This window comes from Aythya ferina (genome assembly GCF_964211825.1).
Source record: "Aythya ferina genome assembly, chromosome: 4".
NCBI classification, from domain to species: domain Eukaryota; kingdom Metazoa; phylum Chordata; class Aves; order Anseriformes; family Anatidae; genus Aythya; species Aythya ferina.
The window spans coordinates 23,513,507-23,540,854 of NC_140300.1; the positions used below are offsets into that span (position 1 = coordinate 23,513,507).

The 27,348-nt window shown below is 38.8% G+C and overlaps 2 protein-coding genes across 3 annotated transcripts in view; one reads left to right on the forward strand and one right to left on the reverse strand.

Moving 5' to 3' along the window:
• Nucleotides 1-6,752: 6,752 nt before the first annotated feature.
• On the reverse strand, nt 6,753-27,279 carry RELL1 (RELT like 1). Of its 2 annotated transcripts, none has more exons than XM_084517656.1 (7): nt 27,139-27,279; nt 18,163-18,396; nt 16,620-16,691; nt 15,752-15,809; nt 13,012-13,251; nt 12,342-12,518; nt 6,753-9,776 (listed from the first exon to the last, which is right to left on the reverse strand). In XM_084517656.1, exons 1-7 carry the CDS (start codon nt 27,227-27,229, stop codon nt 9,764-9,766), a joined length of 885 nt encoding a protein of 294 aa, XP_084373782.1. In that variant the 5' UTR covers nt 27,230-27,279; the 3' UTR covers nt 6,753-9,763. The 2 variants fall into 2 exon arrangements, with proteins under 2 accessions (XP_084373782.1, XP_084373783.1); XM_084517657.1 differs by having other exon boundaries at nt 12,331-12,518.
• Nucleotides 26,634-27,348, forward strand: part of PGM2 (phosphoglucomutase 2) — a 41,385-nt gene continuing 40,670 nt past the window's right edge. The window contains exon 1 of the mRNA XM_084517654.1: nt 26,634-26,830. The gene's annotated coding sequence lies outside the window, so the exon portion shown is untranslated. The remainder of the gene's footprint in view (nt 26,831-27,348) is intronic.

The window sequence follows — 27,348 nt, forward strand, 5'->3', positions numbered from 1 at the left end:
GGCCTAGTTCCCATTGTCTCTATTGGGAGAGGAATGAAATGCAGTGAGAAATGAGTATATTCCCTGCATGGAAAATACCCGGCAAATGCTCCTCCTCACCAAATATGTCAGCACAGCACCTGCATCCATCAAGTCTGCAGTATATGGAAAGCTTTCCTAAAACAAAAATGAGGGATCACCAACATTCAGGCTTCCTTATCTCCTATTTAACAGTATGCAGGTTATTATATGATACATTAAAAACATATGTATATAGTTTTATTTCCCTTCTGCTCCACCACTTCACAGTTGAAAGTGGCCAGAACCCCTAGCCACTGCTCACATTACAGTATGCTCTTCACAGTAAGCATGCGAGAGAATCAGTTCTTTCAGAAATAGTTTTAAAATTCCACAATTTTCTCTGTTATTAATCAGCTTTTAATAATATCAGAACCAAGTCTTATTCAGTCTTCTCAGATGATGACGAAAAGAAACGTGAACGCTGCCAGCTTGAACAAGCCATTTGGCTTTTGAACACTTAGGTCAGACAATTGTAAAAATAAAGTTTAATATCTTGAGAACACAGAGAAAGTAACCAAAAAGTTTCTGGAATCTAGAATAAGCCACGTATGTAAAGACTTCTCTCAAAAACTACACAAATATTCCTAAATAATGCCAACCAGAATGGAAGACAGCCCAGTGCACCCAACTCAAGGAAGTGAATTGATTTAACCCCTACAGAAAACATTATGGGGCAAGTTCATTTACAGAGCAGCAAGAGAAACTGAAGTGATACTGTGGAATTCCTCAATTCAGCAAACAGGATCATTACAGGAAAGCAAAAACCTGGAAATAAATAAATTCCACACAGATGTTTATTATTATTATTTTAAAGAACAAAGGCAATTGGTTGGGGAAACGTTGCTATGGAGACTCTCCATTAAAAATTAAAGTCCAGAAATAGAAAGTCTATTTGCTAAAAGATACTTCAGATATGACTGCTTTAATCTAAAAACATGAATTCTTATCATCATGTAAATCATGAAAGAAGAAAACATTGACTTAAAAATCTGAAATAAATCCTGCCCTTGTATTGTATGTGCAGTTTTAATTTCCTAAATGTGATTTAATTTTCCATAAGATTAAATCTTGCTGAGTCAGAATACAATATATCAACATTTATTAGGGTCCATGTATATGGCATTTCATACATTTATTCAAATGCCTAAGTTGGACATTTTAATTGCATTGAAATGATTTCTGTTAACATTTTATCTTGAACTGTGACACCCCTCCTTGCACGGAGATGGAAATTGGAATCTAAATTGCACAAGAGTAGCAATTAAAAAATATATTAGAACTTCTTTAACATGCTGAGTAAACAAGAAAGTATATTTATCGAAGGCGTTCTACATGGAAAGATAATTTATTTTTAAAGGAATTGTTATCAACAGAATTGTTTGAGACACTGTGTCCTGGGTCTTAGTGCACCTGTATCTCATACGGTATTTAGGACTGAGAAGAAGCAGGTCTTTTCACTGGTCTTTCCAACAAGAACTGTCTTTGGCAAAGGATTTTTTTTCTTAGTATCATGAAATCAAAGTAGAAACTCACCAGCAACTTCCCTGGATAGATTTTCCAAACTTCATACACAGCCAGACAACTCAATTTCAGGACTCTTTTCCCAGTAACAATTTCACTTGGGGTCTCAAGGAAATTTGTTTTTAACCTTTCCTTCATTTTGAACCTTCACAGTCACTTTCTAGACTTCAGATCAGGCAACCCTTGAACAAATTGGAAAACCAGGAAATACTCAGTCTGCACCTACAGATTATACTCGTGTCAGCTACTACTGAGCGAGTAGTGTTCTAGCTGCTTTGGGACTTTTTCAATTTCAAGCAACAAGATGCTGAAATTCTGAAAAACGCTAGATGCACACCATGGATTCTCTAAGAAATTGATATTGATTACAGCAATGTCATGTCTCAACACAAGCAGTTAATTCATTTTTGTTAAATAGTTTTAGGTTTTTTTAAACACAGTTTAACCCAGCTCTTGGGGAGCGACTAACTTACTGCCTCAACTCCTTTACCCATTCTCCCATCCCTCCCTTTCTGTAGTCAGAGAAGAGCAATATTCTCGTGTACGACTTCATTCAGGGAACAGGATTCTCTCAATGAATCTGGAAAGACGATAGATATCTCTATTTTGTTTTTAACCCAGTTCCTGAAGTACAGCTCACAAGCAGTCATCTCACAGCCATTACCATGAACAAAATTGCAGGGAGGTTGCACCGTTCCCTGCTCTGAATCGCAAGTGAAATGACTACAGATCAAACAGGACTTGACAGGTTTTTGCTGTACTTCACACCTCCACTCCGTACTAACTAAAAAGGAAAAAAAAAAAAAAAAAAGAAAAGAAAAAAAACTTTTATAGCAAAACCAACAAAACAAGTCTTTCAGGAAATACACCATCCCAATATTACGTCAGGTGGCAGATGACTTAACAAAAAGTACTGAACCAACCCCACAATAAAACCATGTCACACGAAGATTGCAATTTAATTTGTTTGCTCACTGAGCTCGCTGCTATTTACTGAGCCACAGATTAGCTTCATTTTTATGAGGCTGCAGAAGCAGAACAAGGCAAGCCTCTCATCTTAACCTCAAGGATGGCCAGATTTCCAATAGTCTGTGCCCGTGTATGCTCTCCCCGGCTTTTAACACTCGGAGCTGTACCATGAGACAGCAAGTAAGTTACTGAGACTTACCTGAAATGAGAAGAAGGTAAGCAGAGGCAATGCAAGTGAGTACTGGGACCAACATGAATGTATCAATGAGATGAAAATACTGTTAAGTTTTAATGACAAACTGTAGGGATTTGGCCAAGAATCTCCTGGAATTGATAACACAGGTTGCTTCCATTTCTCATCTAAAGGTTGATATCTAAATAAAGCTTTATTTTCCTCTAGTACTCACTTGATAACTAATTGCAGCAATAAGATGGTATCAAATGACTGTAGGATCATTCATCAGATTAGCCTCTCCATACAATCTTCAGGAAAAAAAAAATGCACACAGATCTCAGCATTTCTGATACAGGAAATGTTATATGAAAAGACCTTGCTGTGGCCAAAACTGGTACAAGTTTCTTCACAATGCCTATCTCCCCCACCCCCAATTCCACCTCCAAGACTGAGGAAATTACATGTTTTTAACCCAACAAGTTTCAGTTTAGTAGATAAAAGTGATACAGAGGTTACTCTAACAAGTATTCAGCCTATTTTACCAGAACAATGCCGCTGTCTGATTTTGGTTATTGTTAATTTCTAGTGATAAATCTCCTGTTTATACGGACTTGCGTATGAAACATTCATACTAGCATCTTCAAAAAAGAAAAGACCCAACATTAATCAAAATAAAAATAAATACACAGATTCCACCCCAATTGCAAATTACTTTTCCAGAGTCATGCGTTCACGCTAATTAGCAGCTGATGCGTGCCGCTATTGTTTTGACATGAGCCACACGGATCCTGTTCTTGCCCATCACTTTGATTAAAAATTTGGCTTCGGGAGAAGTTACGTTGTTCCTCTCAATAATTACAGCAGCCACTTCCTGGCTGACTCCAGCCCCAGGGATGGGGACAGGGACAGGGCTGCCACCAGCCAAGGCCACCCTGTTCCTGGGGCACAAGAGACCCAGGCACTCAGCCCCGGGGAAGCAAAATGCAATTGCTGAGGTACCACTGATTAAATTAGAGCTTTTTGTTGCTGTGGTGTTTAACACTTAAACACACTCCAGAAAGTTTTCTGGGATTGTCAATAAAAACGTCAATAGCTCCCTCTGCTGCTAACAAATACATATTTCAGCTGCTCTACCCCAAACCTGCTCCCTGCTTACAGACCATCACACTCCTGCCCGTATCCCCCTGTATATCTCCACATAGTAAAAACCTTGAAAAACAGAAAATAGTATACACCACATGGGTATTTTAACACTCTCCTAAAGCCGTTGCTTTTAAAGGATAGTTATTTTGAATGTAAGTCAAGATGCTGAAGGCTACTACTTTTACATATTCACTACTTTTCAGTGATGATTTCACAATATCTTATTCCATGCAAACATCACACTGTATTACCTGAAGAGAGGAGAGGAAAGGAGGAACCAAGAGTAGTGGATATTTAAAACAACAAAAATAATCACAGATCAACTGATTGCACATGGACTACGCATGCTAGTGACTCCCTGCACATTTAGTCAACCAAAAGCTCTGATGGTGCTTTAAGCCCCTCTAAGCATATAACAGGCATCTGTGAACTCTGTGCTAAGGCCCATTCCTCATCACAGGTAACTTGGTATTCCTAACCTGAACTCAACACCGCAACACACTGCCAACCCATACCCCAGCGCTCCCAAATAACTGAGAAGTCACTCACTCCCTCCAGCAGTTCCCAAGCCTTGCCAGCACATCTCTTCACAGGCGTCCGCCATCTTCCAGCGCTACAGGCCCGGGGGCTCTCCTGCCTTCTCTTCTCTGCTCTGAGGGTTAGGAGAGCAGGCTCCTACTGTCCCAAAACTGCTCATCTGTTTTCCCCCATCCTCCTTGCTCCAGCCTTACATGCCCTTTTATTAATTTTGCCTCAGCAGGTGGTCTAACATAGCTCCTACGCTGACGGGGTGCCTTGCAGCTCTGTGGAGGGGCAGTTCAAAAATCCAGTCAGCCCTGCCACAGGTGGTGCTTCTTAGGCAGCAAGGGGAGGAAATGGTGCATCCAGAGCAAGAGATGAAACCAACTTGTGGCAAGAGGAAATGACTGGTGCTACTTCATTGTACATGCACAACAAACGAAGAAAAAAATGATACAGAAGAAAAAAGAAATGGAAATGCCATCTAACATCTGTAGAAGATAGCCAGTACCTTGAGCCTAACTTCAAACTTCAAGCAAAACTCCCAAACTCATGACTTCACAAAACATTAGGAAAAGAAAAAAACATTTAGAGTTTTAGATTTTATCTAGCCAAGCCCCATGCTTTGTTTGTTAATATTAGATAGCCAGAGCTTAATCACTCTGTACCAAGTTTCCTTGTTTATTCATTAGCAGTAGTATTACATGCCTAGCAAGGAAAAGGAAAGAAGAGCCCTGAAGTGCAGAAACCCAGTTTAGATAGGTACAAGTTGATTTGCACTGCAAACCACCTGCAGAGCACAGGTGGGAGTATTCAACATCCGTTACCCATCCAGGAAATTTAACTCCTTAGGAAAAACAGATGCTCATGTTCCACCCCAGTAGGCATCAGCATTATCAAACCAGAATAAACTGTTTCCTCCTTTCAACATGAAACTAGCACTTTTAGAAAGAAGGCACTTTTAAAACCACATCATTTTGTAGCAGTATACAGTGAAGTACCAGCTCAATTTATGTTGAAAAACTGACACTCTTTTTTTTACAGTCTTTTCCCATCACACTCTCCGCACCCATCTCCCCATCTGTCTTTCAGTCTGACTCTACCACCCAGCCACATCTCCCTCCCCAAGCCTAGGAGAGGCCCCAGCTGTGTGCACACTTCAGAAGAACAGGAGCAGCCCAGGGTTAGCTTCCACAGAAAGTACACAGATAAAACAACTACCCATAGACTCAAAAAAAAAAAAAAAAAAAAAAAAAAAAAAAAAAAAAAAAAGCTGAAAGACACCCATGCTTTCACTTTTTTTTTTTTTTTTTTTTTTTTAAATGAGACCAGCTGGATGAAGTTACATTGCCTTTCCACACAGGAAAGAAACAGTCATCAGTACAGGGATCTTATGAGGTACCAATTTTATCAAAGTTTCTGTACCTGGGAAAAACAGGGAAAGAGCTAGGGAAGACCAAACGAAGAGCTACCAAGTACACTACGGTACAACATTCAACTGAGTGTTGGTAACAAAGAAAACCAGAAACATGAAAAGAAACTGTTTAATCCTTACTGTGTTTCAAGAAGACATTCCACACACACTCTTTACCTGTAAAACCATGGTTTATTAAAGACACAAGTAGCTTCCTCATCTATTTTGCTACAGTAAAATGAGGTAGCCTGCAGAATTTTGGCATAATGCCTCTGGGAAAAAATAACAATTGTATATTGGGGAGAAAATATGAACCATGTAAAGAAGTTTCAGGCTGGAAAAAGAACCTTCACATTTCTTTTGAGAACTGATCTATGTCAGTACAATTATAATAGCATTTCTCAAGATTCAGTACAGCAATCCTTTTTTATTTAACAAATGCGCATATTTAATAAAAGAATGTGTATTATACAATTATAACCACCATCCTTATCTTTTCTGGCATCAGAAAATGTGTTCAAATTCCAGAAATTTGCTATCAGCAGTGTCTCAATTCTTTGAGGACTGGAAGGATTCACCCCTACCCCCACCCCACCCCCATTTTTTATTTTTATTTTTTAAATTCTGAATATAAACTATAGCTGCTTTTGAACTTCTAAAATTCAGATACAGACCTCAAAACAGACCTTAAAACAGACCTTGTGCAATGCAGCTAGAAACATCAGAATAACGAACAGAAAAACTGCCAACTGGATGGTTGGTACACTGATAATTACATCTCAGCTAGCCATAACATCTTGCTTTGAGCCTCCTTCACCCTGTTTAGAGAGCAAAACTCGTTTTAATGCCATTTACAGATTGTAGTCATCTGTGAGAACATCATGTAACAAATTAAGCATTGTAATATCACTGAGAGACACAGAGGAAGCAATTGCAAAGAGCTTCCTGTCATTTGTAATTTTTCTTTCCATACCTTACAAAAAACAATTGAGAATAACGAGAACGTAGCTTTTTTTTTTTTTTTTTTTTTTTTTTTTTAAGTTTTAACTTTGTATTGTTTGACGTTAAAGTCCTGATACCTTAGAGGTAAAGGTCTTCAGTCAGTTAACAGCTTAGATTAAAGCTTAGACTTTCTTCTTCCTCAGACAAAGTATGGAACAATTAGCAGTTGCAATTGTTCTTTCTCAAGAAAATAAAACTCAAGTACAACACATAACAACCTCCATACACAAAAATTCTTCTTGCTACCTCCATACACAAGAACTCATAGTGCAAAGAGATTGCATTACACATTAGGAGTTCAGACAGACTACTTAATGGCTAAGTTTCATACAACGGATGCAGGTTTAAGGAAATCACAAGCAAGCTTATGAATCGATGTTTTATTTACCGCTTGGTAGTACAAAAGTTGTATATAAACTATTTTGTTAAAAATACATCTGATATGCAAAATTAGGAAAGGCTAATTAATATGGCAATATCCATATCACTACAAAATTGCAGAGTGTAGTGTTAAAGGCAATAAAACAGGCACAGTTTCTAAATCCTCTTACCGAAGCAGCAATGCACAAATTAGGTTCTTGCACATACCAGATCTTATAATACCTTATGTAAGTACTTTATACAGGTAAACAATGTTTTACATATCCACCACATTTTTTGTTTCTTTTATTCCACATATTTCCAATAGAAAAAAAATAGAAAATACTTTTAAATTAAGTAAAAAATATAGGGTATTTCTGTTTAAGTTTTCTTTAATCCTTTTGGCATATTACCATATATTCCACCATGCATTAAAACACAATACTATCAAATTAAAAACTTTAAAAAAATAAAAATAAAAATAAAAAAAAGCTTTTGGGACAGTCTATAACTGCGTGTCTCCTTTTTGAAAGCTATTTAAAACTGCTTGGCTTTGCCCAATACTCCCTTTTTCCAGCAACATTTTATACCATAGCTCTCAATCTCTTAGAAATTTAAAGTTAACTACTATAACCAACACTGACTAAATTATCCTAGAAAAATTAGATCTTTATAGAAATCAAGTGAAGTTTGAAGAAGAAAAAAAGCAAGAATCTAACAAATGTATGCCTATAAGGTGAGTTTGATAGTTATATATTGAAGAGATGTTATAAACCAGTCTTAAATTAACAAGAATAAGGATGCAAAACACTCAAGTACCAGTCCTGGTCAAAGAGTTATTTTAGGTGGTCAAAGTTATTTTAGGTACTCAAAAATTGACAGTTATCTCTGAAAATAATGAATTTTAGAAGGTAAAATAAACAACTATTTCTTTCCAAGGGCTTAGGTTTTGGTTTTATTTGTTTTCCCTAAACACAGTGTCTGTTAGGTCTAATCAGTTTCTACTTCTATCGATATCTCATTGATACAAGTCAAATGAAGATGATCGCAGCACATACTTCCCAGCACCTGTCAAGCAAACTCCATGTTTCCTGACAAGATGTAGCAGTATCTAACATGGTAAACAAAGAGTATTATTTCCTTTTTTAAAAATTGTTGTACACTTAGATTAAGACTACACAAGCCACTGAAGAAACCTTATTCCCACATCTGAAAGAGAAACGCAGTTTAGAGCACTCAGATTGAAAGGACTGAAAGCATTATTTTAAAACATACCAAATTTAAAACAAGCACTGATTTTCATGGAGTTCATAGATCAGATTAAATTACTTTATAGTTCTCAGAATATAGTGCAATCTCTAATAAAACGCATTACACAACAGCTTATATTCTTAGGCACTTGGAGTAAATGTTATTTTTCAGTTTCTTTTATACAGCAAAGTTTGCTGAAGTATTGCAAGGGTCCCTCCCTGCCTCTTTCCCTCCCCCCCCCCAAAAAAAAAAAAAAAAAAAAAAACAGAACAAAATAGAGATCATAATAAGTGGACACAAAAGTAACATCACAAAACCATCGCTGGCATTTTTAGCAGTAGGTCACGCTTAAGATATTAAGGTAGTGTAACAGTGGCTTAAGATTTCGATGCCAATGAGAACTGCTACCCTCAGTCCAATTAAGCCACTCTAAAGTACTTTAGAACATAGTCCATAAATATTTAATGCCATATATTCCATATTCTTATCTAATGGTTGAAATATGTTGCCTTAGCTTAATAAGGAACCTGGGGGTAAAAACAAAAGAGAAAGGCAGAACTATTAGGCATTCTTCAAATAGTAGCAAGTAGTTACAAGAAAATGGGAGAACAAATGGCCTAGAGGAAAGTGACCTTCCCAAAGGTTCACCCAAGTGCATAGAAAAAGATACTCCTTAGCCTAATGTTAAGTAGTTATCAAGGGGGAAGAAAGACAGCAGTATCATTTAAAAACTATGCATAGCTGAAATACTCCCTCCTGTGAATTACCCTTCACAGAGTCAGAGGGCTTACATACTAAAGGCACACATGCAGATCTGGATGACTGCTTATTTCCCTGTATGTTTTGCTTGGCTACCAACAGTTAGATTAACAGAGTATTTTAATCTTCTGAAGCCTGACTTTCATCTTCAGTGAATGCTTGTCAACTCTGGAAGAACACAGAAGTATCCAGATGGACCAGAGGGGTAAACACGGCTTATCCACAGGGTAATCTTATTACATATAATATTAAGCTCAGTAAAAAAAAAAAAAAAAAAAAAAAAAAAAAAAGGGTTGTCTAAGTATAAAAAACACTATTTGATAAGGCTTTTTAATCTTTCCTGTCCAAAAATGTATACGTATTTTTTCTTTCAAAGATGAAGCCCAACATTTGGTGCTAGGTCCACAAGGTTCAACAGTATGCAAATGCCTAAATCTTAACGATTTTACTGGTGAAAAACCATCAACCTTGCATGGATGCCATCACAAAACTTGTAAAAATGCTACGGTGCCATAAATACATTTTCTTAAATAGTATGCATCTCTTGGGAGTTTTCTGTTTTCTCCAAAGTGCTAGTAGACAAACTTCTTCTAGAAGCTCCACCTACAAAAGAAAAAAGCAATTACAAAAATAAGCATGATTAGAAAAGTTAGTTTTAGGATGAGCAGGCCAATTAAGAAGTCAGCAGATGCTCTGAAATGGAAAAAAAAAAATGCCACAGTTACATAACGTGGTGGTTATGCATTACAAGTTTTAGGATGTGAAGTCAGAAAGTAAAGGAGCTAAAAATTCAGCTAGTAACCATGCAAAGGATGGACAAAAACATCAACATAAACTGGTAAATCACACTGCAGTGCAAAGCATACACAACTTTGAAAGGGATACTAGGAATGGAAAACATTACATAGCTGCAGCACAACACTAACTTCAGTTGTCTTCCTAGTAGTTTACCATGGAACTGCAAGAGCTCCACACAGAATTTGGACTAAGTATCTGCCATATATGTACTCCTTTTTATGTGCCACTTAAAAATAAATAAGTAAACTGAAACAATGAATTGCAGTCTGCTCAAGAACATGGACCTCAGAGATCTGGACAAGATGTGCTAAGCATAAAAGATGCAGACAGCAAAATGCTGAAACACTGCAAAGCCCATTTCAAGACAAGAACTTGTCAATTTTGGGAGGGGGGGAAATGAACTCAAAAGTAGAAGTGAACACAAGCAGCCAGCAACATTACATCATTCAAGTACTGTCCCACTCAGAAATTCCAAGTACAAGAACTCTCAGTAACGGCAGCTAAAGCGAGGCCACAAAGCACAAGTCCCCTGCCTCCAGAAGCTGTAACAAACCTTTTCTGGCAGCAGCTACATGCACATTTGTGCCTTCCTTCTTCCTCCACATATGGAGATCTGAGCCAAATTCTCTAAAATAAAATGCTTTTAACATTTATTGGCTACAGACACAGAAGTCCTAAACATGGCTTATCCGTTCAATTTCAGTAAATTAAGCTGTTATCATTTATTAGAAGTTGAAGTAAGTAATTGAAGCAGGGGTCTAGCTAATATCTGTCTATGTATGAACAGCTTCTCATGGCAGTGGACTAAAACTGATACAGAACCATGCTAGGGAAGAGACTGGTAGGCTTTCAAGCAAAAGCGGTTTATTTTTTGTAGTACAGAGCAAACAAGCCTGGCTAGTTTCCCAGATTTACAAAATAGTTTTGTTGGACTGGAGAGAACTTTACAAGAGATTCCACTGAGCTATTTCTCTGCCATTAGAATATTTGTTTTCAGAAAGAGCAGCATTTTAAATCCTAGGGGAGGGTTATACAATAGAAAACTGCCATAGATGGACTTTTTTTTTAAAGCTATATTCTAGAGCGCAGCCTATTTTTAGATTAGGGCAGTAATAGTTTAAACTTCGGGAACAAGTTTTATGTAGTTAGAGAACGGCTTTCTTTTATTTACGAGAGAAAGGAAATTAGAAAACTGAAGTACATAACATTTCTAGATTGTTTTGGAAAAAAATAATCTTTTCAATTCCAATGCACTTATGCACTTAACAATATTTTCATATTTGCCTCTTTCTTGCTATTTTTCTTGTTAAAAGACAGACATTATCTTCCCATTAGTCAAGGGACACATTACTAAGCCTGATCAAACTCCCATTGGAGATATTGGAAAGAAAAAGGTTGCACGAGTAACAAAACCACCCAGATTGACTTGAAGATACCAGTGCAGTTAGTGACGAAACGCCCTTTTTACCTTCTTACCCACCGAGTAGAAAAAAAAAGTTCATCCAATTTTCCCACAACAGCTTTTTAAGTATTTGGAAGTACAGCACACCTCTAAGCCTCTTTCTCAGTAGGAATGATTGAAAAAAATAGGAGGGGTGTATTCTAATGCTGTGGCATGGTGTCCAGATCAATCAGTTTAACAATCACTTTTCTCTGCACTGCCAGTAAAGGTTGAGAGGAAGTAACCCATATAGCAAGCCAGCTCACAGATTTGTCTTCCATGTTAAATTAGCAGTTACAGAATGCTTTTTTAATGAATACCGAGGAACGCTATGGAAAGCCCTCATCTCACACCTTGGCCTTTCACAATGCTACCTTAACATGCTCAAGTGGTTTGTTTTTTTTTGTTTTGTTTAAAGCACACTTTAAAATGTGCTTTTGCTCAAAGGCACCTAGTAAGCAGTCAGCTGATACACACAGCACAGAGCAACAAGCATAAGGAAGCAACACTACAGTTACTCCAGTGAAGCAGCTGTCAGCAGCATTTGTTTCTTTTGGGACACCAGCACATTGTCACTAAGATCTGAACTATCCATTTACTGTAAATAATTAATATGCATATGTTTTTTTCCTTGGAACAGGAATGCCACCTCCACAAAGCAGATTTGAATTTCCACATCTATCCTAATTTCAAAGTCTAAATAAACAATTAGATAAGAATTTGGTAGCTATTCTAGGCTTTCCAATTTACCATTAACTGATCAAATATAACTTTTGCAGTCTTTTATAGAAACTTTCAAAATTGCCCAATGAGTTCTCACATGGCTCAGCTATGTTTTCAACCTTATTTTTCCTCACTGACTACCTTAGTTTATTTCATAACATAGCACTTGCAGTGTTAGTCCCCAACATTTGGTACCTGCTGCTTACTCTGAGCTTCTCCGCTCTTGTGTCCCCTGTTTGGCAGGTGTGGCAGGCGCTTCTCTTGCTTCCTCCTTTGCAGGCGTGGCAGGCACATCACCATTGACGCTCTCCACTCCAGTAACAGACATCAAGCTTTTCCGTTCTTTGGAATTAGATTTGTGCTCCACTTTTGTGACTCTAAATCTGAGGTGTCCAAAAGAGAGATTCAGTTGCATTTCCATGGATATTAGCTAGGTCATTCTCAGTATGCAAGTTACGAATATGCACACATTTTTAGATAGGGGCATCTGAAGACCTGGACATTACAGCACAAGCCCATGCATACCCAGCTCCACTTCAGAGCAATCTTCCTTTTTATTACCTGTGCATACTTCTAAGACACACTGCTGCTGAGGGACCTGCTTTTTAAAACAATCCACAGATTCTATACTACTAGAACAAACATTTTTTAAGACAACTACAATGTAAGATAGGAATTAAAACTAACTGGAAGCAGAATTAGGTCATTTTATAGCTCATAATTAACCAAGAAACATCAAAATAAGAAAGAAGAATTTACTCTAAAAAATGCAGTCACTGATTCTATAAATAGGGTTAAATCAACAGACAGCTGATCCAACACGGACCACTGTAGCATCTCTAAGGAAAGCATACAATAAAGCAGCATCTATCTTACCTTCCCACAGAAAGTACTGTAACCTCTCCAAGCCGACTTCTTCTGTGCTCTTTGGATTTGTGAGCTGGTTTTATGTGATGCCATCGTTTGTGGCTACAGCGAGTGCAAACATCCTTTTCTACTACTCCTCCTACAGTATGGAAGTGATGGCCTTTGCAGCTGTGCTTAAATGGAGCAGCACCAGGTGACAAAGGAGACCCCGGACTCGTTGGACTCCCAGGAGTGGCAGGAGATGAAGGGCTACATGAAAAAGCATAAAGGAATGGCAGAGTTTACTATAAAATCCTGTTTCATAAAAGAAAAAAAAAAAAAAAAAGAATGAAGTATAACCTTCAGTTGTATCTAATAGCCAGTTTTTTTGAGGGACAGTTTATTTGTGAGAATGTGGGGTTTAAGGTTCCCTCTAGTGTATTTATTTATTTATTTATTTATTTTTTAAGGTTCCCTCTAGTATATTTTTGTGGTTAAAAATCACTTCCATCAATTAATTCTTCTGCAGTCATGTGGCTAATATAACTACTAGAAAGTAAAAGAAAGTGAAAAAGATCAGGCTAAAATAGATATAAACAGGTTAATTGAACACATACAGAGGAAAGAATCTAATCAGCTGATTAAATTTACACTTGGAGAATTAACAAGGGTGTTTCACAGTTGTTACAGCATTTTTAAGAACTCACAAAAAAAGGACACAGTCCCACAATACTGCGAAGAGGCAAAACTAAATATAGAAAAAAGGAATTAACATGTCATTCAATCTAAGCTTCACACAAAGTAAAAACATACTTTTGGACTTAAGCATCAGTTTTGACACTGCCTTACAACATGTTCTCACAAAGCAAGCTAGAACTCAGTGTGTTACAGGTGAAATTACTATAGCTTAAGGTAGCACACCCTGTTTAAAAAAGACATACCAGAAAGTTACGTATCAGTAGATTACTGTGAAACTGAAAAGACATACTAAATGCAGTTATTCTGGTCCTGATGATAGTCAGAGTTTTACATAGTTTCTTGGGTAATGGAATAAAAGAATAGCTAAAGAATCTGTAAACTTTGGGTTACATATAGTATCTGTAGAGAATGAGACCAGAAATGAGGATGATCAGAGGAAAGTGTGAGAAAGATACTCACACATACAGAAGTATTATCAGAAATACTGGGTGTGTTGCAACATAAATTTCAGTGCCTTAGCAGAAAACAAACAAACAAACTTTAGAAGTCCTGATTAAAAAGCAGCTAGCCAGGTAAAGATTCTTCAGAAAAAGAAAGTAAAAATCACAAGCTGAACATGAATCATTAGGATGTTGTTGGTTTAAAATGACAAATTTCACCATGGAAATAACAAGAACACAACCTGTCAACCTAATAAAGTTACAATTCTAAGCTTTGACCTTTGATTCCAGTTACCTGGAATGTTTGCATCCAGTTTTTGGAATGTTACTTCAAGAAAATAAGGGACTCCAAGGAGAACAGAAAGAAGAAAGACATAAAACCTGCCATGAAAGACTGGGGTTACCTGGATGCTTATTTTCAAAACAAAAATATCAACAGGAGACATTTAATAGTCTTAAAATAAATAAAAATTTTATAAGACAAATATAATCTATTTAACATGTCTGAGGCAAGGACAAGAAGTAATGGCTTTAAATGGCAGGTGTGCAGATTTAGCTTTGCCATTATTATTCCTACTGTTCAAAAGTGTTTCATAGTGGACTGAACATACAAAAAATTTAATGGATTTGCACTCAAGTTACTAAAGCTTTAGGAGTATCTGATAGAAATTATGCAAGAGCAAACCATCATATCTTTTAGTAGCCTTGTAATACCCTTTTCCCTTCCCCTTTTTATATTTTAATTCACTAGTGAAATTCAAACTTTCCAAGTAACATTGCAAAGACCTACACAAGATGTCCAAGTTGAAATTGAACCAAACATTTCTGCTGCACCATATAAAACTTCAAAATAATCCCTACATTTAAGAACTCATTCTCTTAAATTCAAAGTAATTCTTCAATAATCAAGCCCCTAACATTAAGATAGGAGATAAATGGTTGCACAGTCAACTCTGTTTTGCTAAAAGAATGCTCCTACTTAATTAGTGACAATGCTACTTGAATAGGAATACAGGATTACATATAAAGAGTAGAGTAATACAGACACAGTTTTAAAGTACTTAAGAGTACTTATACCTGTAGGTAAACAGAATGATATGTCAGCAGCTCAAGGGCTGAACTACTTTCTCTATGTAAAATTTTTAATAGGTGTGCGGAGGAAAAAAAATAAGAGGTAGGCCAGCCAATATGTATTACCACAATTATAATGCAAAAGAATAAAACAGAATGTGACACTGAAAGAGGTATCTACTTCAGGCATCCATACAAATGAAGCAAGCGCTGCTTCTGCTCTTTCAAATCAGCAGCAAGTTTGGACTAAACCAACTCATAATTAACCGCACCCTAAAGTAAACAATTATTTGCAGCCTCTGTAAATCTTTAGCCCAAGAGGCAATAAACTGCTTTTTACAGACCTAGAACATATAACCAGAATAGCCAGTTACTATAATAGGGCTTACATTAAAATGTAGTGACTCAAAGATATGACAAGGAAATCAAGCTATTATCCTCATAGCTGATAACTACAGTAAGTGATATAGTCTTAGAAAAGTGCATAGGAAATAAAACCCTTTGAAAGGGTACATTTTTAGTTGCCTCAGGAAACACACATCAAAAAGTTGAGCAATTACCTTTCAGGTTCAAGGACACTGTTATCTGCTACCATGGCCTTTAAAACATCAACATTTGCTGTAATGAGAAGAAATAGAATTCTTCAAAAATGTACAGCTCTAACTTTAGAAAAGCAAATCGTAAAATTAAAGGTGCTAAGAGAACTTTCATCTAGAAGGAAGATGGCTACACTATGTGCAGAAAGACATCAAGAGAACATCATGCTAAAAATGTTAATAGAATTCTAGGGAATTTTCTTAACGGAAGCTACTCAAATTACAGCTCATATTGTACTCAGAGATCTGCCCCAATACAAGTCATATAACAGCCATCTGCACAAAACTGCCAAAACAAGATCCCCACAAATCTTAAAACATCCATTTGATCACAGGTGCATCATCACCTCTTATGTATAAAGCAACTTCAGGTAAAAAGCACCAGTTTAAATGAGCCCTACAAAAATACAAAATAATTACTTAAATAATTACTTAATGATTATAATTACAAAATAATTACTTAAAATAATTAATTTCAAGACAAAACACTTGATCTGGTCAAAACATTAGACTCTGACATACTTTAAATATTAAGAAAACAAGCTTGAGCTTGTACTTCAAAAATAAGCAAAAAGCTTAAAAAAAAAAATCCATCACCTAAATACAGTATTAAGAAACATTTGAACCAAACTCACTATACAAAAATATTTTCAGGTAAGCAAAAAACTTCCTTTTTGTTTGAAATGATCACCTCCTGAAGGCAAAGAGTTAAGCATTTACATACAGGTTATTAAATGAAAACATATGTGCATATCAAAATTTTGAATATTTTCAAAAACTTTTATCAGACACCACCACAAAGGCTCATAACTTCAATATAACCATACAATACCTTCATTTTTCATAATGTAGTTAATAATTTGTCCTACAGTGTCACTATTCTCATGTGCCGTTTCATTCATTTCTGTGAAAGGAAATAAATATAAATATGTTGTCAATAGTTTGGCCTTTTAAAAGAAAAACATTAGTTATTTAAAAAAAAAAAAAACAAAAAAAAACCCAACATCACTAAAACACCCCAACTTCAAAAAAAAAAAAAAAAACAGAAAAGATGTTACATTAAAAAAGACTTTTTAAAAATAAATGCTTTAACATTCATTTAAGACTTCAAAAAGCTCAATATTTTCATAAACACACATCAAAATTCTTTTTATAGCTACTTAGGAGACACAAACAATCCCAAACATAGGGAAGAAAACAAAACCAAAATCATTAAACTGTCTCAAGTCACTATTTTAAAGTAAGTATTATTGGCTTCTAGTATAAGAAGGATCCATTTAAGCTTTTCACCACAACCGCAAGGACACAGAACGATTTATTTTTTTTAATTTATAAATATATAAAACATTCGCATATGACTACAGGAGGAAGAGATTTAGGAGAGAAGCTTCATGACCATACTTAATACTTCTGGGGTTGACTGCTGTCAATAACAATGCTGGAAGCTTCCCCAGAATAACCTCAGAACACAGAAAGACTGGGGAAGAAAAAAAAAAAAAAAAAAAAAGGTAAAAGGCACAGCTCTGCCCTTCCCTAACAGACATACTGTCTATCTACCTTGGAAAAAAAATAATCACAGGATGGAGACGAGTTTGATAGGTGAGGCCTTGAATTTGTCTCTAAGTAGTGAATTAGGGGCTTTCCTATCTCTTTACTCACTGTTCATCTTCTTCATCCTGATGGCTACAACTTTATAACGCAACTTACACAGCTACTTCCTCCAGCTAAGACCTAGAAGCTGTCCCCTCTCACTGCCACTCACCTCGGTGTCACCTCTCCCCCAAGCTACAGGATGAAGCATGCCCACTGGCTGAGTGCATGCCGCAGGCAGTGACTGCAGGAGAGCACAGCCGTACATCACTACTGCAGCACGTGGCTCTACCATGAGCTCTACCTTACCGCTGTGGCACTGTCATTTGCACATCTTATGGACCTGCTGACAGGCTGTCAATTAATGGGGAGAAAGGAGAACAAGTGATTCAACCCCTCTTTTTACCAAGCCGTACATAACGCACTCTTTGCTCTTTTTTTATTCCCATCTTCTCTCAAGGAAAAAAAGAGCCATAAAACAAGAGCACAAATGAAAGTATCTTTAAGAAAAAATGTGAGCAGCACACCATGTAAAAAAAGGATGCAGACAGTCAGCCCAAAGGCATAGTTTTATCTTGAGATGGAAGATGAGAATGACAACACAAGGATAAGATTGCTAAACATAAACCTAAGATTTTAGGCTTTGAACAGCAGCTTTTTGTCACTCCTCAACGTTCAATACTTTGTTACCACCAGCAAGTGGAGTGCATAAAAGCAAACTGGGGACTCCGATAGCTGCAACATACAGGAACAGTAAAAAGATGTGTATTAGACATGTTGGTTACCTATTTTTTCCTCAGGCTTTTCCTCTTCTATTTGCTCAGCCTCTGTTGTACACCGATACCCTTTTTTCTTAAGGACGTGACAGATGAGGATCCCCAGGAGACCCATGATGAAGAAAACAGGAACCAATGCAAAGGCAATGTACTCCAGGTGGTCAGGCGTGCTGTTGTTGCCAGTTGTCACAGTAGTTGTCTGTAAACCGCGGCTTTCCAAGACCTGCACAAACTCTCCATTGCCTGTGTAATGGAATAAACACAGTTATTACAATAGACCACAAATGCCTTTGAAGCATTTAGAAAATTGTGAGTATGGCCAAATCCCAAGAGCATTAATGGGATGTACCTCCTGCGACGGCTTGGAAGGGCAAGGTGTACTCTACTGGTTTAGAGCTCACCCCTGTAACAGTCAGTATTCAAGTTGTAGTACAGTCAAACACTAATTCAATAACAAAAATTAAGCATTTTTAATATTAAACTATGAAGTTAACAGGTATATATTCCATGTTAAAGATTGGCCTTTTCAATTACAAGGTCATAGGGAATTTAGATTGGAAGCAACCTCTGAAGCTCCTTAGTCCAAACGCTGCTAAAAGCAGCTCTGAGTAGATCAGGATGCTTAGGTACCCACGTAGTCTATCTGAAGCATGGAGATTCTACATTTCTGTAGAAACTGCTCCAATATTTGACTACCTTTAGGGTAAATACACAGATTAAAAATCACAGCACCTCCTCATACATCAGATATTAAAGCATACATCTGATTGCAACTAAATTGGACTGTTCAGCTAAATCCAATAAAAATATATGTTCACCTATTCAAAATTCCTTCTGAGACCCTGGAGTACATAGGTACATATAACTTATTTAGTAAAGGTTTGTATATTACTCAATATGCAAGAATATTCCTGCGTTTCTACTTTCTATTCTTCTCGACTTTAGCTGAAAAACATTTTTAGAGAAGAATAACAACAAAAGAGACCAATAAAAAAACTAGCATTGTATTTTAGCCTATTTTCTACCTACTTTTTTTTTTTTTTAGAGCAGACGAGGCAATTCGTAATTTTTCTATTAAATCAGTTGAAGGAATGAAGACTCATCAGAAAACCATTTACATGATATTGACACTTCCACAAGAGAAATATCTAAAACCACCTGTGTCCTCATTTAAAAAAAAAAAAAAAAAAAGAATCTCCAGAAAACCACAGAGAGAGCATTATTCCATAATCACATCTACTGTGCCAGCTATATAACTAAGTTGTATTTGAAAAATAGTAGTAAGGTGACAGCTAAGAAAAGATACATAAAACTGCAGTTAGACATTTACCTTAAATTTTCTTTATACCAAAACATTAGCCATTTACTTTTCGAGGATTTCTAATTTTTTTTCAGAATTCTCTGAATACCAGTTCAGTAATAACTAATACACAAGACTTGCTCAAAGTGAAAAACTGTCACTTTTTTTGAAATAATTGATCAAAATCTCCCTTAGCTTGAAAAAAAAAAAAATGCATTACGCATTTCTCTGAACCAATTTGCTACACAATAGTAGGAATGCAGAAAACAGAAGGAAATCCAAATAAGCGTCTGAATAGATCTGGAGGCTGAATAAACTCTAAATGTTAAAATTAAATCTCAGGATGTTTGCTTTGGACAAAGCCAAATGGCCTAGCTTGCTTACAAAACCAAACTTTTTTTTTTCTTTTTAAGGAGAAGCCAGCAATCCTACCGATAACTGTATGCAGAACTTGTTAGGTAGCTACCCTTTAGTAGCTCTAATTTATGCCCAGGTAGGACAACTGATCAGCATATGCACAATCTAACACAGAAATTGCAATTGTTATACACTCACTACAGGGAAATAAGAGACAGTAGAGGTTAAAATAATCATTTAACTGAAAAAGTTGCTTTCACAGTTCGTTTTTGAAGAATTTCTAATTCATATTTCAATATATTAAAATGAAATGGTTGTTTGTTTGGTTTTCGGAGGGTTCTTAAAACATCAGGCTGCAGCAGCTGCAAAGTTCCCCACTTCATCACAGAATTTACTTCCTAGGCAGGCAAAGAGCCATCATATCATCTTTATTTTCTTGACTACAATGTTTCAGAAGCTAAGAAATACAATTGAAATAGTATGTATCACAAGCTCCAAAAGGTTAGCATTCATTCAACTGTAAGGCAATGTGCTTTGATTTTGATGCACATTATCCATTTTTAGAATGGGAAAGATGCAGTACATTATTGCAAAGACATCAGCAGTCACTAACAAAACCAACAGGTGGAAGGACAAATGAGAAGTGCCACAAAATGAATTTGACTCAATTATTTTTTAATGTTTTCCACCTCCTTGTGGCAAAAGCAGCATGCATTACCCTAACAAATTATATCTCCTGACGTTCCTCCATAACCACAGTAGGTAATTCCCACTTCAAACCAGACAGCAAGTGCTTCCAGCTCTCCATGCTGTGGTTCATTACAGCTCCTCCAGATGCAAAATTGCTTTGTGAGGTCCCCTTGGTCCTACCCCACCAGATTTGCTCCTGACAGACCATAGCCCTGAGAACAGTTTTAAAGTGGACCACCAAAATGATTCAGGTTTAGCAAAAAATGCCTTAAGTAGTATCTGATTTTTAAAGCAGTCACTTGAGTGAATCAGTATACTTGCGGTTTGGCAAACTGCTCTATCAAGGCCATCAAGAGACCGAGCAAGCTGATGTGGAGGAACAAGCATCCGTGGGCAAGGAAAGATGAGTATCTCTACAACAAGCCTTCCTGAAGTAATTGGAGTGACATGGAGCCATGGTCGTGCAGGACATCTCCAAAAATAAAGTGGCAGAGGGGAAATTAACTACATGCAACAAATATACTGTTCTACATAATTGTTTTTAGATCATCAGCTTGACAGCCACTGAAGATATGCACATGATTTAGAACGCAAAGCTAACCATCAAAGCTGGACATGAGCAACAGAAGAGAAAAATTATGCAAAAGAAACAAGAAAACGGATCCCAACTGCTACTGAATGCTCAGAGCAAACAGGAAACTTGGTATGAACTCAAGCCAATTTCAAGTACACAAGGAACTCTAACAACAGAGCACATCACATTTTCAGAAGGACAGGTCTTTTATAAGCTATTGCTAGAGCTGATCCCCACCCTTCAAAAATAAAAATAATAATAATAATAATAAAAAAACAAGCTAGCAGGTACTCCTCAGGTTAACGCTCCCAGCCCTTTTTATGGAGGCTGAACCTTCATACTGCTTCTAACATTACTACCCACACCCAAAGGTCTCCCTCTCCACCCAGCAGTGCCTCAAGAATATTTTACAAAACCTTTAGGAAACACAACATATGAGGAAAAAAAGTTGGCACATTAAGGAAGAAATACCTCATCTTTCATTAAATTACAACTTTTACCTGGCCTAGCCAGGCCTACTAACATTTTAGTCAAACACTTGATGTTACCAAAACAATGCCTGACCACAACAAAACCTCCATGACCACAGGATCTTGATAGCTGTAAGAATGAGGCTGGACTGGACTAGGTACGCAGAGGTACTCTGTAATAACCCTTCTTCCCCCTTCAAGTTTCTGAGGTTCACAGCACACAGAGACCGGAGCACCTCGGCAAGGCCGCCCCACCTGGTGCTGCTGTCCCAGCAGGATTAACTGTTCCAGCACACCGCCTGCCACCCGGGGCCAAAGAGCCAGCAAGGGCAGCAGCTCCCACACGTACAGGTTTCCCTCTCACCACAAACATAGGGACAGAACAACTCCTTCCTCAGTACATACTGCCACGATACCAGACCTTGCTTGTGCCAGGTTACAGAATTAGGCTTTCCTTGGTTCCTGCAGCAGGAAAAGATTTCATATTTAGCGCGATCGCTCTGAGCTCCCTGAGATAAGCTCCAGTTCAGCAAAAAGCTTGGCCTTCAGCAGTTATCTAAGCAGACAGTTCTCAGACTTCTCATAAAGCACAAGTGAAATCTCTAGAAAGATTTAATATTCCTTAAACAACAGCTCCGACTGTTGAAAAGTTTGTTGATTTTTTTATAGCCAAGAACATACCTATTTAGTTATAAGTCATGTGAAACGTCATTAAAATAATACATTGTCTTTATTTCTCTGAATCTCCCATACTAAACTTAAGTATAAGCCACATCCTAACGGATTACTTTAAGCACATTCCACTTATTGCACTGTTTAATTTACAGCAATAAACCCATAAACAATGATGTAATCTCTCTGCCCTGCTGATAAATCTGACTTCGTTACATCAGATTTTGCCTATTATGCCCACGCCATATTGAAGTATTAGAGCATACCTTTTAAAGAGCTTTGTTTATACTTTATGAATTGGATTGTTCTAGCAATCAATCTGCTAAAAATAGCTACGTACATATGTACTACCATATCCATGCAGCTCAAGGAGTTGCATGATCATATTTCCTGCTTTCAGGCATGAAAACGAAATACGGGTTTCAACCTCACAATATACAGAAACAAACTATGGTTGGCCTTAATGTTAATTGAATTGTTAGAAAAATTAGGTATGCTTGACGTACAACCTATTGAAGTGTAGTACAAGACAGATGACATGTTCAGAAAAGACATTGCTTAAACATCTCAGTGTAGCTGGAGAACACGCCTCAGTAGCAGCATTACTTGAAGCAATTCTCTCCCTGCTTCTTTTTGTGCCAGTTCACTCATCTGTGGAAACAGGGGAATCAGCCAGGGTTCAAATGGTTTAAATAAAAAAAATAGTTTGCTCGGGTGTTTTCTGTTTTTCTTTCTTTAACGTATGAACCACTTTCTCATTCAACTCACCATGTGATCCTAGAAACATTTACCAGGCGCAATGAAAGCACTGCACAGCCCAGCAATGCCACCAGAAATGGGCAGGCAAACCTGACAGGCTCACACTGCAAGGGAAAGGCAGCTGGGCATCACACCCAGTGTTTCTTTTTCTCCTGGCTCTAGTGGAATTATAATTATAAAGGATTAAGCTAGGACACTTCCCATCTCCAGGCTGGACATCTATAAAGGTAGATTGATGTACACCTTGTTACAAAGCTTTCATTTTAAGCATGATTCAAAGGAAAACTTTTGTTATTTCAATTACATACTTCTAAACTCAGGCAAAAGTCAAAAATTTTATTTATTAGTTCAATTTCCTGAATACATGCTAAATATCTCACTCTTAAGATCTTCAGAAAACATTTAAAAATTCCCTAAGGTAATGGAGTTTAAGGGAACTTAATGAGATGCCAAAACTGGCCAATTTATGTCCCTTAGCAGTTCAGAAGCAGTGGATATTCTCTTAAAAGAAACAAGATCTAAATCAGCTCTTTACTTTTGTTCAGTACATTCAAACTTATTCAGGTAAGTAAAACAAAATGCAGTAAAGGTTTCTGTTGTCACAGTAATTTCACTTTTCAGAATCTTAATTCAAACACTGAACAGCAACTTTCCTTACACCACTGATGGTAAACACGCATTGATTTACTACAGTCTGTTAGTTACTTTAATTACAGTAGACTACACCAGAACAGTTTACACCAACTTCAAATTAAATACACTTTTTAAGAATTACCTAATTTAAACAGGATTTTTCTATTCTGGGTGAAATTCCCTTTACACAACCAAGCTGATGGAACAGCAAGAGGTTTCGGTCACAAGTCAAAACATACATAAAGACATTTAGGGACTACTGGAGCTTCTCTGCCCTACTAGCACCATTGTAGCTATAGAGGAGACTATAGAAAAGGCAGCAAGGAACGGGTTAAAAAAGGCTTTTTTTTCCAAAAGGAAAAACTGTAAGGGAAGACAACCTGTTGCCTACCAGTTGCTTCACCTATTGTTCACTGAAATCGTACATCAGGGAATATCCACGCACTGGACAACAAAAGAAAGAACGCTATCATCTAGGAGCAACAATCAGCAGGTTTGTGAATTCCGCTTAGCTTTCAGCTTCCTTGTAGTAGTAACCAGAAGCTACAAAGAGAAGCGAAATAAGCAGGAAGTCTGATGAGAAAAGGAAGCCACATGATGACAGAACATAATGACGACTCGTAACGGTACTGCCAATTGCCTTAGAGGTTAAGCAAGGTTGTTCAAGGTCTGCTGTCAGGAACTTACGAACAGACTGCAAAACCTTTGTTAGGTTTGTCACAAGAAGTACCTCAAATGAGAGAACAGAAGGATCAACCACACTGCTTTACAGAACCACAGGCTGGTGAGGCTGGCAGAGCCCTCTGGAGGCCCCTGCCCCAGCCCCTGCTCCAGCAGGGACACCCTCAGCAGGGTTCCCAGCACCACGTCCAGGCAGCTTCTGGAGACCTCCAAGACCCCACACAGTCTCTCTGGGCAGCCTGTGCCACGGCTCCTCACCCAAAACTAGCTCCAGTTTCTGAACCTTAATAGGAAGATGCACGCAGATGGTCTCAGAGATGACCTGTCTTTAAAAACCACGGAACTGAGAGTCTTTCACAGGACCTCAAGTTGGATCCTGCAAGAGCCCTTCAGTTAGAGACTGAGTTTTTGGCTCACTAAAGTTATCACGAGATTTGTGATGACCTCAGCAAGGGCAAATTTTGCAGTAGGTCTTTGAAAGAAAGCCTTCTCCTCTGAACTTTGAGAGTTAAGTCTCAGCTGGGATGAATTCTTTCCCAGTCCCTACTTATTTCTCAATTACATGGCATACCAACACTATTTCAACAAGCTGTCTACAAAAAATTTTAGACAGGCTTCCCTGAAAGCTGCAGGGAGAGCTGAGAAAGGAGATACCTCCTAAACAAGGGCAGGTCCCATTAACAGCAAAGCATAACCAAAAGTGTCAGTGGTGTACAAAGCATGTAATCCTCAGCTATTTTAAACCATCACAATTTCTACACTCCCAGACAGCTTATTATGAGCTCTTAAAAAAGGACAAACTTAATCTTGTCAGTTGCCCTGTCTGTCCGAATAACCACACCATGAGGATATCTGGCATTATTAAGAACTCAAAACCAAAACTAATGAAGACAAAAATGTCTAGAGCAGTTCAGCCTGTTGAAAAATGTAAAAAAATATACACTACAAACAGAAGGAAGAGAGGCTCAGTCCATTCCTTGTACATGTATGTGATACAAGATGCAGCTGGTAATACCAAGCAAACACTGAGACAAAAACCTTATGCTCTGCTTTTGCTAGTGCTAAAACTGCAGTGCTTATGGGGTAATGGCTTGGGTCACTATGTGAGCAGCCGAGAGTTCGTGCTGCAAAAACATGCAGAACTGATGCTTTGTGTTTGTATTTCTGTGGGAACACTTTTCCTCGGATCTCAGCTTTCAAATACAGCATGCACTCCGTGCAATTAACAGAGTGCACGTCACCAGTGCCTGTCAAAAGAAAACCCTCCTGGACATACCAGATATTTGAAGCTATTCCCCACTATTGGTAAATTTAGACGTGCAAGCAGCATGAAATCAATGCTACCAAACACAGCAAATCAGTGCTTTTGTGCAAACAAACATTCACACTAGTTGAGATCTGTCACAAATCAATTTTAACCAAAACCAGCATAACTTCTGTGTGAAGATATGGTGGAAAGCATTTGACAAACCTCAGAGGAAGGAGAAAAAAAAAAGACCCATTCTTTCACAGCTTTTGCATTTCCTGTTACACTTTGCAACTTTCAGCTTTCAGAAGTACAGCTGTTCATCTGATTTACCAGACTAAATTACAGGTACAGTCACTAAATCCTACCAATGCACATGGCATACTAACGGCTCCCCAGTGCAAGTGCCTTCAAGCTCTGTGAAACAGACTCGTTTATAACATTTCAAAAGAGTCAGCACAAGCCCACATACACCCATCCTTTCATCATACTAACTACCAGTCAACACAGACCTAAAATTCAGGCTGCCTGACTTCTTTCAGTGAAACTGATTAGTTGGAGTGAGGGGGGTGGGGTGGAAGTCTGAAAACATTAATACCTTCAGCACCATTCTACAGGTCCCGGTTGTGCCTACTGGTACTACTTCCTGCTCTCCTGGAGAGAAGGATGGACTGGATGTTGAGCCTCCCAACCTTCTTGTATTCAGGAAAAGGAACAGCAAGTGGTAGACATCTCAGCCCATCCTGCGCCAACCAGTAACACTCCATTTACAGAGCTAAGTACGAAAGCACTCGAAACACGCAGCGCCCAATTTCACGCTAATAATCCCGCTCACCTTAACTGCTCCCACAGTGTTTGCTCTCACCAGCCCGGTGAGCTCTTATCGGCGCCCCACCAGCCGAGCGGAATAAAGGCGCTCACAAGGCCAAGGCGAGCACCAGGCTGGGCAGCGCAGCAAGGCGCACGCCGCAGAACGCCCGCTGCACTCCAGACAGGACAGACGAGCTCAGTTTCTCTCTGAGATTATCAGCACCACAACATTTGGAGTTAGACATAAACAAAAGACAGCGTCACTTCACAATAACTTCCTGCGGGAGCCTGCGTGCACCCGGGCAGCTTCCAGCGCTCCTTAGGGCCCCGAGTAACCGAGCCCCTAACCCCAAACACGAGGCCAGGTTTAACTGCAGGGCAGCCCCGAGCGGAGCAGTTATCCTTCAACCCGCTCCTATTCCGTGAGTCACCCGCTCAGCGAAGCAGCTCCAGGACAGCCGCCGGACCCGGATTTGGACAGTTAGGTACTTTTTTCCCCCGTTTTCCCACCCGACTCCCGGCCACACCGGCAGCAGGCACACGACAAGCCGCTCTGCCCCGGAGCTCCGCGCACACAGCCCGGCGGCAGGGCAGGGCAGGGCAGGGACCCCCCGGCTCCCCCCGGCTCCGGGCACCCCGGCTCCCCCCGGCCGGGCCGAGCAGGGCCCGGGCTGGCCCCGAGCAGCCGGTGCCGGGCAGGGAGAGCTCCGGGCTCCCCGCGGAGCAGCGGCGGGGCCAGCCGAGGGCGATGGGGGGGTCCCGGCTCCCATTTTCTCCCCCCGCCGCGACCCACCGAGAGCGGAGAGGTGCCCCCCGAGCCATGGGTCCGTGGGGCCAGCCGAGGGGGCAGCCGGCGGAGTCCCGGTGGTCGCTGCCGGAGCCATCCCGACGCCTCGCCCCCGCTGCCTCCGAGCTGGCAGCGCCGCCGGGCCCGGCCCGGCTCAGCCCGGCCCAGCCCAGCCCGGCCCTGCCCACCGGCGGCGGGGCGCGCCCTGCCCAAATG

Excerpts from the sequence above, each read along its gene's own strand:
- RELL1 (XM_084517656.1), bottom strand. The coding sequence starts at position 27,229 with ATGGCTCCGGCAGCGACCACCGGGACTCCGCCGGCTGCCCCCTCGGCT. Across the intron at positions 16,692-18,162 it reads AAAGCCTGAGGAAAAAATAG|AAATGAATGAAACGGCACAT; the intron begins GTAACCAACATG and ends TTCCTTTCACAG. Across the intron at positions 12,519-13,011 it reads ACAGTACTTTCTGTGGGAAG|ATTTAGAGTCACAAAAGTGG; the intron begins GTAAGATAGATG and ends TGGACACCTCAG.